Consider the following 19,857-nt stretch of genomic DNA (forward strand, 5'->3'; position numbering starts at 1 on the left):
GTTGGGCCCAATGTACCTTGGGATCATCTCAAACGGCTGATGAACAGTATAAAGCCGAAAATCTGTAACCATATGAGCTGCAAGATTGTAACATGGTTGGTAGCTCCCGAGGATTCTTCGATCTTTCCAGGTGGTCACGCCGGAAAACTTGCCTTTGGATTTTCTCCTGAAATAGAAAGCTACTGGAGAACATGCGGCTTCAGCCCAGAGACGGGATCATGCTCGTTCTGTATGACAGACTACGATGTTTCACTCACGCAGCATTCTCTGGAAGAGGAGTGGAGATTCAATTGCAAGACATATCACTGCCTCGGGCAATGTCGAAGTAAAGCGGACCCTGTTTGGGACTATTTTGTGTTTGCTGGAGAAAGAAGGGCTTTGCTCTTGAATTTCGTCATTCGGTTGCATAAAGAAGGTCGAACTTTTACAAATGATGGATATAGGTTATTATTCGGACATCTATCAAAGTATGGTGAAGCTCGGCGGAAATGGCTAGAGAACACTACGGAAGCAGAAACCTTGTAATTCGATGTCCAGCTCGTGAACTCTTATGATTAATATTACAGAATAGAAATTACAGAAGGCTATGTGCAAGCGTGACGTGCCAGCAATAGAGCAGAGTCTGGTTGAATTATCAATGTCTAATCAATGCCTTATATGTATCCCTTGCACAGCTACCCGAGGTTAGTGATGCATTCTAGGAATGATATGAAATTTCCATCAAACATTTTTACTACATAAACTTGTCCTAGACTTCGTCAAATTAGACTCCCCTGTTTGCTGGCTCTTGCTGCCACCGCACCCATGCATCATACTGTGCGTCCTTTAACGCTTCAAGCTGTGACAGAGTCAGCACACTCTTCCATGCGTACCAGTCACTGCACTCTGCCACATCGGCGGCGTTGGCAAAATGATTTGCTAGATCACAACTGCCAGTGAGCAGGCCCATGTTTATGAACCTGTACTCTCCCCATATTGAGAAACCAAGAGCCCGGAAAGGCCAGATTGGGGCGGCTCTGATCGCTGACCAAGGCGTTTCACGCGCGTTGGTTAAGAAATGCTTGCCCCTGGAGGTGATATGGAGATGCTCAGAACCTGCATACCACTTTGGTGCTATCGAGCAGCCAGTCTCGCTACATGAAGATGCCCATGGGAAGAAGTTAGATAATGGTCGATGTGGTATGGGCGAGGTTGGCGTTGTCGACCTGCCCAAGAGCACCTGTGGCATCTCTATTGCCCTCAGGCTTTTCTCTAATTGCAAGGCTTTTAGATGCTTGACTGTCGATCTAGCTGGAGGCCAGATGTCTGGCTCCGGTGTTTCGCGCACGACAGCGTAGAGAGCAAATAGCCAGGCACCGTAGACAACATTCTGCTCCTCAAACCATTCCAACGGGCCTGCTGCCGCTTTGAGATTAATCCCGGACAGCTGGCCTTCCCGCTCTGGAGGTAGCCTGAAGGGGGTGTTTGGAGAATATTTCCAGAACGGCAGTCTTTTGAGATTGCACTTGGCGTTTTCTGGACGCCATGGTCGCAGCGCCGTGAAGCGCTCCAAAAGTGTATGAAGACACCGATGAGCAGCGTTGTGGACTGTCTTGGCTAATACCAAGATTTGAAGCGTAGATTCGATTGTTGGCGTTGAAGAACCGAGCCAGCTTCTAGTAACATACATTGGTGAGATCTTAAAAGGACGTCCGAGGGCTATTGGCCATTCTGATTCGGGGTTTTGGAGCAGTGCCCAGATGTAGCCAAAGATCTTTTGGTTCATATAGTCCAAGTTCTTTCTCGCTATCAATTCCATGATGCGGGCTCCCGTCTTTGGGTCCATAAACACAGCGGCACAGGCAGGTGAGATGAGGCGGAAGCTGTGCAGAGACGCCAGATCGGGCATGTCCTTTGCAATGGCGATAAGAGCCGACAAAGGCAGCCTGCCGAAAGGATCTAGTATTTGGCATGGGCACGTCATTGAGAAGAGTTGGCTAAGAAGGATGTCAGAGGAGAGTAGCAGATGGGCATGGCTGGCTCCTGGAGGACTGTGTACAGAAAACCTGTCGGCCAAGACAGCATGGTTTATACATAAGATAATGTAGCATTCGGGAACAATACATGTGTTAATTAGCCCCTGCAGCAGCCCCCATGCTATCGTCCCGTGCCTTGTATAGGGAGTATCCCGATCAGCTACACTGTCCATAGTCATATTGAATGCAATTGCGGAGTAATACATTATACATAATGGGCCCTACCAGATCTGATTGGGGGGCGTTCAGGCATCTAAGCATCCCGTTGAGATCTTAACTTTGTTTCAGCAGTGTTATTCTACCAAATCGTTGCCTTTATATTTATCTAATTGCCTGATCTGTATACTGTATGTGTTGCGATACTGGTGCTACATGTAGCCACCGCGTCTACCATTGGTGCCCTCTTTTCGCGTATTGATCAGGCTTGATACTCCGTGGGGGCGGCGCCTATGCATGTGGAAAAAGCAATATATACATGTCGGCCTAGGTAGGTATATATTTGTCGCTCTTGCAGAGACACGTACTGAACAAAGACCAGCTAGTCTCGTACTTAAATGAGTCGAAATGTCTGGAACGCACAGCATATCTTGACAAATTTCTTACTTTTTTATGGTGACTTGAAAATCTATACGCGTGAGCTTTTACGGTTTTACCGTTAACTTTCGACTTTGTTTGATGCGTGTTTGGCGATTGTTATTATTTCTTGCAGCTATGATTATGCACAGATAACGGTGACGTTACAGCGCATGCATGCCCAAAAGTCAAGCGAAAATATATGAGGTAGTTCAAATTGCCTACTAGCCATTTTATGGTGTTACCGATATCTACTTCCTATGTGTTGCAGATGGTGCTATGGCTTAAGAACCGTCGAAACCACTTGAATATGGGACGTAAGTAGACCTATGTGCACCTACATGTTATCCAGTGGAGGAGGCTTGTGAACCTGATCCTAGATATTTATTGTTAACTATACTTTCTTTTTATAGAATAGACAAAATATCCCAAAAACTGAAAACTGATAAACAGATATGACAGATAGGTTTTAAATGTTTGTACTAAAGCCTGAGCGACCTCGTTCTCGGCCTGGTCAGTCGGAGGAGTTACAATCGTCTTTCTAGCTGCAGACGAAATGAGTTCCTTCACACCACTTTCGACATTTTTAAGATCTAGTTTTGCAACAACCGACTCGACTGTCTCAGGTAATGCAGGTGTCTGCTCTTGCTTGTCCAACTGGCGGTCGTTCATCGATGCAGCACCACTCTGATTGATAACAATCACATCTCCGCGCGAAGAATATAGACTTGGTTTGGCTTTGCGTGATCGTCCACGCTCAGGTGACGATAGCCGACGCCGGTGCATTGTTGCTGTTGCCGTTTCTGAACATGTGAATAAATGCCTGCACCTTCGCGAGACGGCATAGGGGCTTTTGTCGCTATGGCGATCACTCAGCTGTTGTCCAAAGCCTTCTCCAGCATCCAGCATGGAGAAGATAACAACGGAATGGATAGTCATAGATGGTTACCCGTGACTTGGGCTATGCACGAGGGAAGACGAGATTCATTGGAGATCCTCTTATCCTATGAAAAAACCAGCTTTGGTTCGACACGGAAATGCAAAGACAATCCCGTGCGTCTTGCATGCAAAGCTAGTGTCGATGGCGACTTGATTCAGCGCCTTTTGGATGACCCTAGGGCCTACGTCAATGCTCGTAGTAAGGAAGGCTGGGCAGTTGTCCACTGGTGTGTGTCTAGGAAGGAGATGAGGCCGATTGCGATCAACTTCCTGCAACGTAGGGATCTAGACATCAACACTCCAAATGCAAATGACATGACATGTCTTGAACAAATATTCTTGAAAGGTTTGTGTGAAGATCTTGCGCTCAAAGTCATAGCAAGACGGGATGTGCCGTACAACTGGTACTTGAGAGCCCCCGTCAGCTACCTCAGCCAGTAATTGATTACGAGACATTTTGGGTAGAGCGTGACCCAATTCCAGTTTTATATCTCTACCGATCGAGCTATTTGCAATGGCAGTCGGTGGAGGACCAGATCCTGACCCGCGACCCTACCCAGGCTCTGGTCAAGGATCCACGATCGTTTAACGCTTCTGGAGAGATACGCTTATCATGGTATGGAGTACAGTCTTTCTCGAGTTCTAGAACTCCTTCTTGCAGACATATTCAATAAGAATATCGATCAGGGTGCAAAGCTGTTATTATTATGTGCCCAGCAGGATTTGGAAGCAATCGTGAACCCGCTCCTATTGAAGTATCAACTTGATTCCATGGCCATTGATACCAACGGCAGGAAGCTCGCACACTGGGAATCTGAGTTTCATTGGAGGAGCACCAGCTCCCTCGTCGAGTCGAAGCCATTGACCTGGCTGGACCATGCCAGCAACGATGGGCGCACCGCACTCCACGTCGCAGCAGAGAATCGCAACCAAGTGGCAGCTGAATATCTGCTACAAGCTGGAGCCAACTATCATTTAAAAGATTCATCGGGTAGACGGCCGATTCACATAGCGGCAGAATGTGGGCACCGATCCATAACGTACCTCCTTCTCAAGCAGCCTGTTCATAATTACGGCAAGGACCAACACGGGAGAAGCTTGCTGCAGTTCTTGGTAATGTGGCACAGTGATGCTTTTGTACGAAAATGCATGAGAGTGCTTCATGGGAAGGTGGATGTGGAAGATCAGTTTGGCCGGACCCCTTTGCACTACGCCTCAATTTTCCAAAATAGCCCAGCAGTCAGCGTGTTGCTCGAGTTGGGTGCAGAGCCGAACTTGCGAGATAAAGCAGAATCTACGCACCTCCATTACATGTATGCAGCGGAACCTGGCTCGCCAAAGAGCGTTGAACTTCTCATTAGAGCTGAGGCTGATATACACGCTAAACACATTCCGGCGCAGCGCGTTGTACTTGGCTCTTTCAAGTGAGAGTCCGCAGCTGGGTTGACTATATTCTGAAAAACATTCCCTCTGGCTTGGCTCAGCGACGATGAAACGCCAGATTCGAGATTTAGACTCTTATGGCCAAACAATTCTGCCTCGACTGGCAAGGTGGCAGGCCAGAGAACTTCAGGGCCATGACGGAGGGGATGAGGAAACTGGTCCAGATTTGTATGACTCTGATGATGAGAGCTATGGAGCAGGAGATTTAGATCATGCTCTTGCTTTAAGCTTGAAAACTACGTTCGTCGGCTTGAAGCTCTTGGAGCCGACATCAATGCAAAGGACCACTATGGCTGTACTCCTCTTCACGTCGCTGTCAAGTCTGGCAATAGGGTTACAGCCGAGGCATTTTTGGGGTCTTCGAAGATCAAGCCATCAATAGAAGATGAAAGAGTCCTAACGGCACTGGACTGGGCTGTGGTTGATGAACATGAGGCAATTGCGGATGCTATCCGTTACCGAGGAGGCGAGCATTCAGTTGACTGGAAGTCTCGTCTAAGGCCACTGTATCAACCCTGACAGGAGGATCTTGACGATAGCGAGCCGAGACTAGAAATGATGCTGTGTGAAAAATTTTAGTCAAAAGGCACTTATCGTCATAGGTCTTGACTGGACCATCTGAAGGACTCTCAAGAATGTGGATGATTTGTTAGCCCCAGACGCGACAGACGGCCTCTTTCAAATATCTGTACACTGTATTTGAACATGCAACCCACATGCACAACACAGTTGCTGCTATTAAGATTCACTTTACTAAAACCGTAGCTAACTGTAAGACTATTCGATAAAAATAACATTGGCGGCCGGTATCCCAGAACAAAACGCTATTCTTAGCTATCCAAAGAAATAGTACGGGTAATATGAGTGCTTATCGAACGGAAATAGATCTTTATTCTGAGAACAAAAAGCCTATTTTCGTACTATATGGCAAGAAACTAGGTACCTAAGGGTACCTAAGGTATCTTTGGAATAGTGCACATATCTACCTAGGTACTTTACAACAATAGCAGCCATCTTTATGGCTGGCCCTTGTGCAATTTTCGAAAGATTGCCAAAGAGGTGCTACACTTGTCTATCTTTTCTATCGATGTTGTCAATTTCACTTTTTCTTTGGCAATCAATTAAACAACCGTGGTCAGGATCTCCTTTTACATGTCGCACCAATCGGGGACTGTTTTAATCGTAGAATGATCAGCAGATCGCAAACCAAACATTGACCATTGATAGGGTCAAAAACTGCTGCTCCGTAACATAGTCGGTAGCCTATTCATGTACGCGGCACCCATTCTAAGCGAATCAAATCGAATGATTTGTGTCTGATTTGTGTGACAGACGCCGCAGGGCAGCTGAAACGGCGCGCGCAGTATCAGCGTCACAGAAGCTCGGCCCCTGGACCGGCTCTAGCCTCGCGGCGTTTACGGGGTACATGATCTGCATTGGAGCTGTAGGCGCTGATGCAGGTACCTGCGTATCAACTTACGGGGCGGCCTAGTGGTGGGGGCTGCCTCAAGTTGCCCGAGGCTTTTTTGGGCTGTTGGTTCGAGGAAGCGCCTCCTGTAGCGACGGAGTGTGAATTCAAAGGATTTGCAAAAATAGCTGTGCATAAGTTCCAACGAGTTGCATATGCTGCAAGTTCAATAGTTCGAAAAGTTCTTTTTGGTGTATAATGATTCCAGCAATGACACAGTCAGCTCAGCTGAGAGAAGAAACCCTGGAATCCAATTGTATAAAGCATACATGGACATGGGTAGAAGCAGCCCGCGGGAACAAAAAATGACAGGCATATCGGTATCAAACAATTGGCATTGAGACGATTGAATCTTGTCTGCTAATAAAGACAAGGAGCCTTTACAATAACGACTGCAAGGTGACATTGAGACGTGCCCAGGATGCAGGGGCGCTTGGCGCTAGGCTAGGGCTTTAAAAACTGGACATGGATAAAATTAGCAGCAGCGTTTTTGGGGACTCGGCAAACCAGATCAGTGGATGGAATCAATAGATGGGTACGGAGTGCAGAAGAAAAGACGATGAAGAGGACAGTGGAAAGGATGGACGGACCGGGCGAAACGAACGTGCAATGGGCTAACCGAGGCTTGGCAAATGCAAGAATCGAATGCGCATTCTTCGTCGCCTCTAGCAATCTCTGGTATTGTCGAAGCCATTGGTGGGTTATCGTCTGTAGCAGTCCCCAGTCCAGTCCCAAAAGGCCCAAAAAGGCGTCATGATGCTTGCCGGTACGAGGAAGCCACAGCGAGGCTGTGCTGGGATGGATGCATTTCGTAGCCGTTGCGTCAGCCGGTGCTGATCTTTCCTCGCACCCCAGCCTCTCTAAACCAGATTCCGGCCTCTTCAAGAGCAGGGGGACCCCTCGTCGTATTCGTACCAGGAGGAGGTACCTGCGGGCACAGCTAAGCATTGCCCGCAGATGGAGTAGCAGTTTTTGCATTTGATCTAGAAACCTGAATGGCTTTATCGCTCACTTACATAATCGGAAGCACAGAAAATACTCCATTGGGAAATACAAGAACTGCGTGAAGTCGCTGGAGGTAGTACTGCAACTCTCTGCTTGAAGTTGGCTCCAGTGTAACAGATTTCGTCGTTGGTTGACTCGTTGCCCCGTACGCGTATTTCGAGTGAGTGGCGTTGTGTGCAGATTATTTATAGACACGCAAATTGGAAGACAATACGCTCGCAGTAATTGCGGCCTTGCTACTTCCTAACTCGACAAGCAAAAAAACAAACTGCTATTGAGTGCATTTGCCGACTTGAATCCATCTGCAGGGACAAGATTAGCTTACTTGCCCGGTGTCTCTCAGCATCTCATCTCACATGCATGCGGCTCGCCATCAACTGCTGCTTATGCTGCCGCTGTCCTCTCGGCCGTAGCAGTGGCCTCAGCAGTGGCCTCAGCAGTGGCCTTGATCGCTGTCACACGCTCTCGCCGCCCGCCCAGGGGCCCCCTTATAGCGCCCAGCCCAGCAGCTCTAGCTCCCTGTTAGCGTCTTCCCCAGCCTGCTTTTAGTGGATGATGCCAAGTGGGCTGGGCCAACACGCTCAATCTCCAAAGTGTGCACGTTGCAGTTGAGCCCCTTCGCGGCCACTCGCCGTCTCAGCCCGCATCTCCAACAACACCCTGCTGCGTAGCTCCCTTTCCTATACCTATTCCTGTTCCTAGGCCTTGCAGCCCTCTTCTCTTCTTGTCAAGTTCTTTTTAGCATAACCCTTCGCTGCTTTCTCGACGATTTTCCTTTGGGTTCTTGGTCTTTTTTATTTTACGCTTCAACCCCGACATTATCCTTTTCCACGGCCGAACCCTATCTTTAACGCCATCCTCTCGATTGGTGCCCGGTCCTCAGCCTCGTTTTACCGCCACTTGGATCGTCCCGTCGCATCGTCAATCGCTCCCACAAACTATACTCTTCCCTTCCGTCGATCCCGTAGCTCGCCCATGTATTCAGCTCGAAAATAGAAACCGACATTCTCACCTCTCTCTCGCATCCTCTCCTACGCTCCCCTCGACTCGCCCTCTCTAGGGCTGCCAGTCGACATCCGCCATGGACGATGATTTCCTCTTCCCACGAGCTGGCATCGTGCCGGGAGGCGAAGGCTCTGTGCGGCCGGGATACTACAAGGCCATCGGCATTGGCCTGGCGATTGGCTCGGGTCTCTTTATTGGAACGTCCTTCGTCCTCAAAAAGGTCGGCCTGCTGAAGGCAAACACAAAGTACAACGAAGCTGCCGGCGAAGGCTACAGCTACCTCAAAAACGCCTACTGGTGGGCGGGCATGATTCTCATGATCATTGGCGAGGTCTGCAACTTTGTCGCATACGCCTTCACCGATGCCATCCTGGTCACACCGCTCGGTGCGCTCTCCGTCGTCATCACCACCGTCCTGTCTGCCATCTTCCTCAAGGAGCGACTCAGCCTGGTCGGCAAAGTGGCATGCTTTCTCTGCATCGTGGGGTCGGTCGTCATCGTCATGAACGCACCGCAGGAATCCTCCGTCGCCAACATCGAAGAGATGCAAAAGTACGTCATCACACCGGGCTTTTTATCCTACACGGGCGTCATCATTGTCGGGTCCGTCATAGTCGCCTTCTTCGTCGGGCCAAAATATGGTAAGAAGAATATGCTGGTCTACATCTCCATCTGCAGCTGGATTGGGGGTTTGAGTGTCGTGTCGACCCAGGGTCTGGGCGCCGCCATTATCGCATGGGCCAGCGGGCAGCCGGAATACAAGCAGTGGTTCTTGTGGGTGCTGCTTGTTTTCGTTGTGGGCACTCTGCTTACCGAAATTATCTTCCTCAACGTGAGCTTTCATGATCATCTATGAAACAATAGCGAAATGACAAACTAACCGAGATCGGATTCTAGAAAGCCCTCAATCTCTTCAACGCCGCCATTGTTACACCCACATACTATGTCTATTTTACTAGCACAACCATCATTACGTCTGCAGTTTTATTCCAAGGTTTCAAGGGCACCGCACAATCTATTGTTACCGTTGTGCTGGGTTTCCTTACTATTTGCTCCGGCGTGGTCCTGCTACAGCTCTCCAAGTCTGCCAAGGATGTCCCCGACGCTGCCGTATTCAATGGCGATCTCGACCAGATTCACACCATTGCCGAACAGGCGCAGCCCGAGACGGAACCCAAAGCTGACGCAATCCGCGGCGCAGCTGCTATTATCAGGCGCATTTCCAACGCACGACTGAGGATGGAAGCCGAGGAGCTCAGGCGTCTTCATGAAGAGAAGATGGCCGAGAGCATGGCTCCCATCAGCGAAGACGGCCAGCCGATGTACGAGTGGGACGGCATAAGGCGAAGACGAACTATTGCGTCTAGTATGCACACCAGGTCGACCAGGATTTCAACGCCGGTCCCCCCTTCTCCAGCCCCGCCGAGAACTCCTCATCCGCCGCTGGGCATGTCCCATTTCCCTACCGAAGCAGAGCTCGCAGAACATGAACGCTCTCCCGGTGTCTTCTCCAGCATAGCAGGAACAATCCGTGGCCGTCGAGGCCACAACCAGCATCACGTTCTCAGCGTCAGCGAACTGGACGAGGATGAAGAGGCGCAGTATGGTACCGACAAGATCCCCAGTCCGATGCATCCGCTCGCTCTGAAGCATATTACGCTACCCCAGCAAAAGCCCGATGACGAAGCCGGTGCTTACTATGGCCCGACCCGCGAGCACATGTACTTTGGCCACGCAAACACCGACACCGAGTATCGCGGCGCCGAATCCGGCAGCGCACCCCATTTCCTCGCTCCGACCCCACCACCTCACGGGACACGCCGTCAGTTCTCTTTCAACAGGGTCTTCCGGCGGACACCCCAGCCTTCTGAAGAGGAACGCGTAGGGCTTGTCAAGGAACCCAGCGCCGAAGGCAGTGAAAGATCACCGGATCGCTCGCCAGGAGCATCTCACGGAACATCGCCTGGAGGGTCGCCTGATCCAGCGGCAGGTGGAGGTGGAGGAGGAGTTGGCCACCCTCCACCCCCAGCTTTCGTCTAGATAAGAAAGTGCAGGTCACAACCGGTGAAGCGATGATAATATCTTGCATTCGGTCGGCGTTTTTTGGTCTTTGTTTGAGGAAATTTCAATTTTTCAGTGGCTTACGTTGCTTGTTCATTATGCCATTTTATCCATGACGGCCTCATTCATAATTTTTGCTGGTCTCACACTCATTCACTATTCAATGATGTTACGCTTTAGAAGCAAGCTGTTGGTTTGATTTGAAAACGGATGGTCATGACGGGACGATACCCTCTCCTTAACTGTGCGCGAGCTAGGTGAAGATCACTAGAGATGTATGCGTTTTTCTTTTTTAGCTCTGGACGTGTAAAGATGAGAAGAAGCAGCGGTGGCGGCAACGTACTTGTGCAATACAAATAAATGATGGCAAGGCATTATGTCTTTTGTATATAGTGGTTTAGAAAAGGGGAAAATGGCTCGTGATGAGCTTTGCGCTTGGACAGCAATACACGATGTATATGATTTGGGTTTCTGTTTCACTATCAGGTTCTTTTTTTTTCTTTTGGTAAAAGTTATTCATGACTCTAGCTGTGTCTCAACAACGCAGCCAGTCCATTTGATGTATCAAGATAACTGTGGATATGTAGTATGCAATTGCCAAATGCGTCTAAAAAACACCAGCACCAGTAACATCAGTATTCATCCTACAATCAATAGTGACGCATCTATTGTAAGGCAATTTGATTCTACACTGCTAAAGAATGTAGAAGCCCTTTTGTGTAGAAACTCCTGAAACGCCGTGCGATGCCTAGCACATCGATTCCATGCCACGCCCAGCTATAATATAATGAAGCCATGAGCAAGCAAATTATCAAAGATTCTTTATATCTCTTGAATAACATCAATAATCAATTTTTCATCAAGGGAAAACCGCGGCTACTACGTCGCTAGTCGAAGAGAAAGTCGCTCGCTGTCAAAGACGTGGAGATCAAGATATGTAAGTCAGAGAGCGTGAGAGGAACTACCAGTCCACAGCCCAGCCGTTTTCTTCCAAAAAGTCTGCGCAGGCCTGGCGCAACGAGAGGTTGGGCCGAAGCTCGGCGACGCTGAGCGGTTCGCGGGTGAGAGGATCAGAAGGATGGCGGCGGAGATGCTCCATGATGGTGGCACGTTCGTAAGACTTGCCAGTTTTTGTCTATCATTTGATAACATTAGAAAGGGAAAACCCCCAAAATCTAGTAGAGTATCACTTACCACGACGGGATCAACCATGATGGCGAAGCTGATATCGTCAATCGCCCAATCAGGCACTTCACGTCGCTTCAGGTTCTGTTCTCTGGCGTTTTCAAAGACGTTCCTGAGAGCCTTCATCTTCTCATTCGCTTCCTCCTCAATGATACTCCGCTCAGTCTCATCGCTTTCCACCTTGAGCATGACGTCGCGATCCCTAGCCAGCATCTCCAGCATCTCCTCCTCCAGCTCCCGCTCCTGCCGCAGCCTCTTCTTCTCCCTATCCTCCCAGCGATCCTTTTTGCAGCGCAGGACAATGTTCGTGATTGCGCCGAGCGACTTGTCATTCGTGGTTGCGCAAATCTTGTGCGCGGCCAGGGCGTTTGTGAGGGCGCTGTCAAAGTCGCCAATGGAGAGCTGTGCTTGGGAGAGATAGTAGTGGGCCTTCATGTTTTCGGGGGCGAGGCCGAGGCAGGTCTGACAGTCGGCGATGACGGATTCCCAATGGCCGAGCTTGAGGCGGGCCATGGCGCGGTTGGTGTAGAGCGCTGGGTTTTGGGGGTCGGCGATGATGCTGTATGTATGTGAGATTTATGCGGGACGGGTTTCCTTTGAGGGAGGTTATCCAGCAGTCCAGCCGTAGCTCAACATGATAGCCAGGCTACATACATATAAATGTGTAATTGTGAAGTAGCAGAGATAGCAGTCGCTGTAGCTGGAGTGCTGGACACCTTTTCCCGGTTTCCGGTCTGGTGGGAGAGAGAGCTTACGCCTTGGAGTAGAGGCCATCTGCGCCGATAAAGTTGCCCGCCTGGAACAACCGATTGCCTTCTTCCTTGAGCTGCAGGGACAGTTGCGTTGACCTGGACATGGTGGCGGTAATTGATGGCGATGACGCTATAGACGATGAATGAAGCGGGAAAGGTGGTTTGCTAGAAATGAGCAGTTTAGGTACAGAAATATGCCCAGCCGAGGGATTTCGACGGCCCTACTGCTCCGCCCAAAAAAAAAGGCTGTGAAATTGTGTACTTTTTGTGTATTTATTGTACGGCACGCTGATGTATCACTTTGGATAAGAAAAGTGGTGTGGCGCCCGATGCGACGTGAGAGGCGGGACGTGGGAAGAAGTAGGCAATAGGGATAGATATGTACTATTAAAGGGAATATTTTACAGACGTTGGAAAAGGTGAAAACTTGAGCTTATCGTAGCTCTGAACACGATATGGAAATAATGGAGAAAGGAGAGGATAATAGAAAGGGTGCGATGGAGAAGGACAGGAGGAAAAAAAAGAGGCTACGATTGTGACAGGCTGGTGATGTTTTGGTCGGATGTCCGAAATGGAATCGGTAGCAGATTCAAAGCGGAAGGACCCTGGATTTCAGTGGCGGGGCAAGCGCCGGAGCGGAATTTACGGCGGATTTTTAATGCTGGGGGATGGAACATTCGAGAATGGCGTTTAAAGGGAAGGAGGACCTGAGGTGTTCTTTTTACCTGTCTTTTTATCAAATGTTCATATTTATTTGAACAACAATGATTGTAGTGAACTCGCTGCGATGCACTGGTTCAGTTAGTGTCACAGGAAACACAAGTTGAACTTGTTGTGCACAGCATGTTTCGTGATGTACAGGGACACCCGGTGGATTGTCGCCACAATGCGGTGTTGTTCTCATTTTAGACTATTGTATGACGCCTCTAGTCTGTCTAGTAATCCATCCATAACCTCTAGCTACATATACGTAGCTAACTAGTTCCTCTCATACTACAAGCTATATAACAATGAATATAGCTATCAACTCATCCGCCCAGCTCACTGGTTCATCACCAACACATTCCTGAACCGAGGCTTTCCGGCAATTAAATCGTCCACCGCCTGCTGCGCCTCCTCAAGCGGATATCTCTGAATCATGCAGCGAACACCGTGTGTAAGTGCAAATCGAATCGCATCTTCACTATCACTTGCGTGTCCGCTCGGCCAGCCGTGAACACTCGCGCCCTTGGAAACCAGAGTGGCCGTGTCAATGGGGACCTCTCCAACAACACAGAGGTTGAGCAGCTTGCCGCCGGGTCCCAGAGCCTTGACGAGCTTGCTGATGGTCTCGGGGTTGGGAGCCGTCTGGACAATCATGTCGGCGCCGCCCAGCTTGAGAATCTCGGCGACAGCATCCGCTTTCTTGGCGTTGATGTAGTGGTTGGCTCCGAGCTCCTTGGCCAGCGCCTCTTTGTCGTCTCCGGATGAAATGGCGACAACCTCGTATCCCATCTTGCTGGCGTATTGCACCGCCAAGTGACCCAATCCTCCCAGTCCATTCACAGCCACAAGTCCTCCTTGCTCAACACGCAGCTTGCGCATCCCGTTGAAAACAGTAACACCAGCACACAAAAACGGAGCAACTTCCGCGGGGTCGACTTCCTTGGGCACGCGCACCGCGGCCTCAGCTCGCAGAAGCACGTATTCGGCATATCCGCCGTCGAAGCTGACTCCGTTGACCTTTTGGTTGCTGCAGAACTGGAACTGTGAGTGCTGGCAGGCGCGGCAAGTTCCATCGTGGCCGCCGTGCCAGGGACCGCCGACACGCTCGCCGACAGAGACGCGGGTTACGTTTTCACCGACGGCGACGACGTCGCCGACAATCTCGTGGCCAGTGACGCGCGGGTAGGTGGTGCCCATGTGGCCGTTGATAATGAAGACATCGGACAGGCAGACGCCGCAGGCAAGGACTTTGACGAGGACTTGTCCGGCTTCGGGGAGCTTTAGGGGGAGCTCTTGTAAAGTGAAGGGCTTGTTGGCCTCGAGCGTGACCATGGCCTTGTAAGTCTTGGGGAGAGACATTGTGATGGTGGTTGAGTGTATGAAGTCTGGTAAGTTAGAGGGTATTCAGTCGAGGATGAAGAGTAAAATGAAGCGAAGTGAAATGGTATAATGATGTGAAGGACGAGGCCAAGCCGTACATTATATATGTGGGCTTTCACAGTGGTGTCATCGAGTGTTGCACCCGCGAATACAACATCAGATCCATAATGCGCTTCAAGGTCACAGTCAATCGGAAATGGATTTCTTTGAGGGGCGGAAATTCCGAAGATAGGTCCATATCAGGGCTGAGAAAGAGGATGTCCCATATGTTGGATATGCTGAATAAGCGATATATCCGAGGAGATGATTGCAAAAAGCGGCAGGGCTCCAACTATGGTTGTAAATCGGGATTTTCAATAGCTAGTGGGGCGATCGTCTTTTCTCTACGAAAGAGCGCAAAGTCCGGGTTGTGGTCTCAAAGCGGTATCTGCATCAATCCCATAGCGCAGTAGCTCGCCCCGTTCTTCCGTTCCTCTTTCTAGCTAATTTACCCTTTGTACACTGCTTGCATGACGGCAGATAGGCAGAATTTTACAGCGATACCTAGGAAGCCAATGAGGTACTACGATGGTTGCGGCAGAGCTACGAGCCAGGGTGCTGCTGCAAATACTATAACGATGTTACATTTGTAGCAAACAAGGCAAGGTGCGGGAATATTTCATCTCTGGAGGAACCTTTATGATGTCATGCACTATGAAAAAACGCATAGTCAAAGACCTGTATAAGGAAGAAAAGGTAACGTAAAGTTGACCCTCAATAGCACCAGCAATACGCTCACTTTCAACCGGCTATTGCTTTGCTTTGCAGTGTGGATTAAACGACCCGTTGCTATTCTTGCAGTGTGATTAACCTGTGATATACAAGGATCTGGCACTTCATTCTCTCTTGATACCCAATGCTATCGTCCAATCAAGGTGGAGATTGTTAACTCCGAGACGCGAGCTGGCTAATGCCAAGGACACGCATGCCATGTCTCCTAATGGCATTGACTTAAATTCTTTTTTTGTGATAATATTTACATGTTTTTGCAGTCACAAGTTTAATATCTAATATACTGCACATGCGTGACGTCGGAAAAGAGAAATGAGTGGCTTCGGCTAGCGCCTCTCAGTCGATAATAAGGGCGACTACCAGGTACTTTCTATCTCAATAATATATCTAATATAGCTGTAGTTACTTCAATAAGACCCATTTCCCAACTTCAATGACTATTGACAACGCCTCGCCACTCTATCGACAATATTGAAATGAAGCAACGAGGCTAGCTATACATCCAGCTCATGCTCCGTAGCTCCATACCATACCTCAGTCGCCAAAGTAACAGCTATCCCTAGCTTGAGAAATACCCTTTAGCATCAATACTGTAAATGGCCTAGTTGCTAGAACAGCTATCCCAAACAACCCACTGTGATAATACCAATAAAAGCAATAGGCTCTCAAATGATTATCCACTAGATCTATAACTCTATTACTCTAAAAGCTTGGCAGTACAAAAGAGGTAATAGGAACGCTTTGCTTAATCATGATGATAACGCCTAACCCCGAATTCGCAAGCCTGACTAATGTTGTGAGCCACTTTTGAAGCTGAAACTATGACTCGGCGGTTCGAGTTGCGGTTTAACTTTATTTCCGACAGGGCCTTATCCCGATCACCTTCCGCCATGTACTCGGGAATAGGTATCTCGGTATATCGTTGTGAATGTTGTTTGATCCTCCGAAAGATGAATCAATAGAGTCGCATTCACGTATAGTAGCAAAGTGTATAAATGCGATTGTTCGATGAGCTTGATTGACAATGTTTCCCAACCACAATCAGATATCCGATTACAATCTCAACTGTCCGCATTCAAATTCTTCACTTATACGTAATTTATATCACCAGTTCTAAAAATGTCTGTATATCTCATTTCAGGAGCTTCAACTGGTTTCGGAGCTCTGGCAGCCCGTGCCATCGCCAAAAGAGGTCACACCGTCTTTGCGGGTATGTACTCACACAACGGTGACACCAAGCAACATGAAGACGACATCTCAAAATATGCAAAAGAGTACAAGGTAGATCTCCGAGCTGTGCCTCTAGATCTTCTGTCTCAGGACTCTGTTGATGCAGCTGTGAATACCGTCATCGGATCTACCGGACGGATTGATGCTGTGATCCACAACGCCGGCCATATGTGTTGGGGCCCGTCTGAAAGCTTTAGCCCAAAGCAACTGCTTGATCAATATGATGTCAATGTCGTCGGATGCCAGAGGCTGAATCAGGCAGCACTTCCTCATATGCGCAAGGCACGCTCTGGACATTTGATCTGGGTTTGCAGCAGCTCGACGTATGGCGGCAAGTCTCCCATGATCGGACCATATTTCGCCGCCAAAGCCGCACAAGATAATCTTGCACAAGCATACGCTCACGAATTGACGCCTTGGGGAATTGAAACAACTCTAGTGTCCCCCGGTGTCTTTACAAAGGGCACCAACCATTTCGCGGATGCTGCAAAGCCCGCGTTTGCAAACATCGCAGCAGAGTATGAAGACGGCCCCACGAAAGGCATGGGAGAAGACACCATGACAGGCACGATTAATGTGTGCCCGCCTGATGCTGATCCGTCTATGGTGGCTGATACACTAGCGGAGCTGTCAGACATTCCAAGAGGAAAGAAGCCCTTTAGAATGTTTGCTGATCCTGTCATGGACGGTGTAGAAGCGGCTGCTTTGGTAGTTGATCACAATAAAGTCAACTTTTATCGCCGAATGGGAATGGAGAAGTATTTGAAAGTTCACCCTATGAGTATTCTGGCGGATGTTTGATGACGTTCGATTAGAAACGGTCATTTTATCCATTATAAATAGAAGATCTGTTAATAATAGCGTTGATTTATTTTTATCTGAAGCGATCTATCTAAGCGCCGCTTACATGAATGTTTGGCCTAGTTGGTCCCTTGGACTGACCATATGCATCAAGAATCTCGTTGATCTTGTTTGCATCCAAGCCCTTGACTACTTCATAAGGAGTTGGCCTGAGAATTCCCTTTTCGATAAGATCTGGGAAAGATTTCCAGAAGACCGTTGCCAGCTCACGTTTATCCTCTGCATGCGGGCGACAGAGGAATCCGCGCACCTCATATCCAGCCTTTTTGTCGCCCAATTTTGATTCATCGACTGCACCCTTAGTCACTGGAACAAGAATCCCTTTCTTGCTGTTAGACAGAAGGCGAACACCCAATGTCTGATCCTTTGCTAAAACGGCAGTGCAAACATGCAAAAGATCATCTCCCACAATCTTTCGCACCTCGGACTCGATTTGATCGTCGGTCAATGTTCTGTCAATAATATGTGTAGCACCGAGCTCGACAAGATAATCAGCTTTGGTTTTCCCAGCGATTGCAACGATGGTGCCAAAGCCGGCCCATTTGGCAAGCTGGATAGCAAATTTCCCACAGTTGGAGCCACCTCCGAGGATGACAAGTGGCGTATTCTTATAGTCGAACGACTTTCCGGCTGGAGTCAGAGGAGAGGGAATACCATGTGTGGATGCATCAAAAAGAGCAATGTACATTGTGAGTGCGTTCAAAGGCAGGGTGGCAGCCTCGTCTTGTGTGATCGATGAGGGCACATGTCCCAAGAAATCGATATCCATCAGCGCGTATTCTTGCGTGGCCATGTAATCTCCATCAAAAGGGTCCCCATTTCCGAATACCAGGTCACCAACTTTGAAGTTGTCGACATCCTTTCCAACGGCATGGACTGTTCCAACGATATCTATGCCGATAGGTGCAGGCACGTTGTTGCCGATGAAATATCCCAAATCACGCACTAGCTGGTCATGGGGGTTCACTAGCCAAGTCAATGGTGATTGCAAAAAGCTAGAGTATCAAGACACTTACATCCTGCAATTGCTACCTTTACTAGAACTTCTTTTGGTCCTGGGGTTGGTATATGTCTGGTTCCCAACACAATTCGATCTCCGGGTCCTGTAACTAATAGTGCTTTTTGTTCTGCCATGGCTCGAGATTGTAACAGTTTCTCAGTAGGATTCTTTGGAAGGTGTCTGTTGAATTTGAAGGTGTTTGTTAAACGAGTTTTGATGGGGCCCTCTCGATATTTATGTTGATAGTCGTGTACGTATAAAGGAAGCAGTTGTATGTTCCAGATTGTTGATTAATCAATAAAGATGATTCCACATCTACACTTAAGTGAACAATTAGTATCTTTATATATAACAGAGTTACTTCACGTCATACTAATTCCGCAGATACTAATTCCGCAGGCGCATTTAATAATCACGGCAAGTATTACTATTTCTTAATCTTAACTTCGAGCGAAAGAGTGTAACTTTGCTCACCAAAGCATGCCGCACGCCATGCACGATATAATCTCGATAGCTCGCCAAACATGTACCTATTTCCAACAATAGAGAAGCAGTGTATGGCGTCATGAACCTTGACACTGGATTCGCTGCCCGGTGTGGTCTTGGAATTACATAATTTTCCCGCTCACCGTAGGATTCGGTATTATAGGCGAACGTTTCTACAAATCATTTATTCCGTAGAGATGTTTATTAAGCTTATAAGCTTATCAAGCCGCTGCCTTAATAATCCATCCTCAAATTGATGATACAATGGGTTTAACCAATGGGCGTTTTAATGCTAGTACAAAGCCTTGTCTTTTTCGCTTCCTTTAGTTCTTTCCAGTTTGCTTCCCGTTTTCTTCTATTTTTACCTAAACTACCAATTGCTTATCTGTCCATGTCTAGACATAATACATTTCTCTTCTACAATATGATCTCAAAAAATGAATCAAATTGTCTATTAACAGCTTCACTCACACGCCGTTCAAGAGGCACATTGGATTGGAAACATGAACGTATCTCGTACCCTACTGGCCTGAACGCTGATTACTAAACTACAATACAAGAGTAAAGTTTAGGGCAATTGAGATCAACAACTGGCTCTTTGGCAACTAGAGGCTGTTTAATGTTTGCACGTCTCAGATGAAATGATTAATTCTTCTCTCAACCCAAGAATGATATTCGCCACAAAACATCTGCGCGCAATGTCTTGGCGCTAGAGCTATACTTACATATGAGTTTATGACTCTGACAGCAAATAACGTCAGCATCAAGCCTTAGAGTGACCCAATCATTAGGCGACGTTCGCTGAAACTGGTATAGATAAGCTGTTGGGGTGGATCAGGTTTAGGCAGTTGTTTCGCCTCACCGACTCAATGCAAGTCCTAGATTTCGGTCGTGAGTTGAGCCTCAAAAATAGGTAAAACAGCGTCAGCTACCCCGCAGTAGGATGCTGGAATCTATCTCCTATAAACTTAATCTTCA

The 19,857-nt window shown here is 48.3% G+C and overlaps 7 protein-coding genes across 7 annotated transcripts; 3 read left to right on the forward strand and 4 right to left on the reverse strand.

The window, feature by feature from the left end:
- Positions 1-763: 763 nt before the first annotated feature.
- TGAM01_v204055 (hypothetical protein) lies at positions 764-1,963 on the reverse strand (the record flags this gene model as incomplete). Its single annotated transcript, XM_018800605.2, has 1 exon — positions 764-1,963. One exon carries the CDS (start codon positions 1,961-1,963, stop codon positions 764-766), a length of 1,200 nt encoding a protein of 399 aa, XP_018666070.2.
- A 1,486-nt stretch (positions 1,964-3,449) lies between these two features.
- Positions 3,450-5,489, forward strand: TGAM01_v204056 (hypothetical protein; the record flags this gene model as incomplete). Its single annotated transcript, XM_024549338.1, has 4 exons — positions 3,450-3,754; positions 3,809-3,873; positions 4,189-4,934; positions 5,199-5,489. 4 exons carry the CDS (start codon positions 3,450-3,452, stop codon positions 5,487-5,489), a joined length of 1,407 nt encoding a protein of 468 aa, XP_024405923.1.
- Positions 5,490-8,524: 3,035 nt separating this feature from the next.
- Positions 8,525-10,488, forward strand: TGAM01_v204057 (hypothetical protein; the record flags this gene model as incomplete). The annotated part of the gene is made up of 2 exons (XM_018800607.1): positions 8,525-9,280; positions 9,346-10,488. The coding sequence occupies 2 exons, from the start codon at positions 8,525-8,527 to the stop codon at positions 10,486-10,488; spliced, it is 1,899 nt and encodes a 632-aa protein (XP_018666072.1).
- Positions 10,489-11,470: 982 nt separating this feature from the next.
- Positions 11,471-12,550, reverse strand: TGAM01_v204058 (STIP1 likey and U-box containing protein 1; the record flags this gene model as incomplete). Its single annotated transcript, XM_018800608.1, has 3 exons — positions 11,471-11,644; positions 11,704-12,253; positions 12,450-12,550. 3 exons carry the CDS (start codon positions 12,548-12,550, stop codon positions 11,471-11,473), a joined length of 825 nt encoding a protein of 274 aa, XP_018666073.1.
- Positions 12,551-13,487: 937 nt separating this feature from the next.
- TGAM01_v204059 (hypothetical protein) lies at positions 13,488-14,510 on the reverse strand (the record flags this gene model as incomplete). The annotated part of the gene is made up of 1 exon (XM_018800609.1): positions 13,488-14,510. One exon carries the CDS (start codon positions 14,508-14,510, stop codon positions 13,488-13,490), a length of 1,023 nt encoding a protein of 340 aa, XP_018666074.1.
- Positions 14,511-16,421: 1,911 nt separating this feature from the next.
- On the forward strand, positions 16,422-17,333 carry TGAM01_v204060 (short chain dehydrogenase; the record flags this gene model as incomplete). The annotated part of the gene is made up of 1 exon (XM_018800610.1): positions 16,422-17,333. The coding sequence occupies one exon, from the start codon at positions 16,422-16,424 to the stop codon at positions 17,331-17,333; it is 912 nt and encodes a 303-aa protein (XP_018666075.1).
- A 91-nt stretch (positions 17,334-17,424) lies between these two features.
- On the reverse strand, positions 17,425-18,527 carry TGAM01_v204061 (hypothetical protein; the record flags this gene model as incomplete). Its single annotated transcript, XM_018800611.1, has 2 exons — positions 17,425-18,359; positions 18,410-18,527. The coding sequence occupies 2 exons, from the start codon at positions 18,525-18,527 to the stop codon at positions 17,425-17,427; spliced, it is 1,053 nt and encodes a 350-aa protein (XP_018666076.1).
- Positions 18,528-19,857: the final 1,330 nt, after the last annotated feature.

Source organism: Trichoderma gamsii (assembly GCF_001481775.2).
Source record: "Trichoderma gamsii strain T6085 chromosome Unknown Scaffold_11.2, whole genome shotgun sequence".
Classification (NCBI taxonomy): domain Eukaryota; kingdom Fungi; phylum Ascomycota; class Sordariomycetes; order Hypocreales; family Hypocreaceae; genus Trichoderma; species Trichoderma gamsii.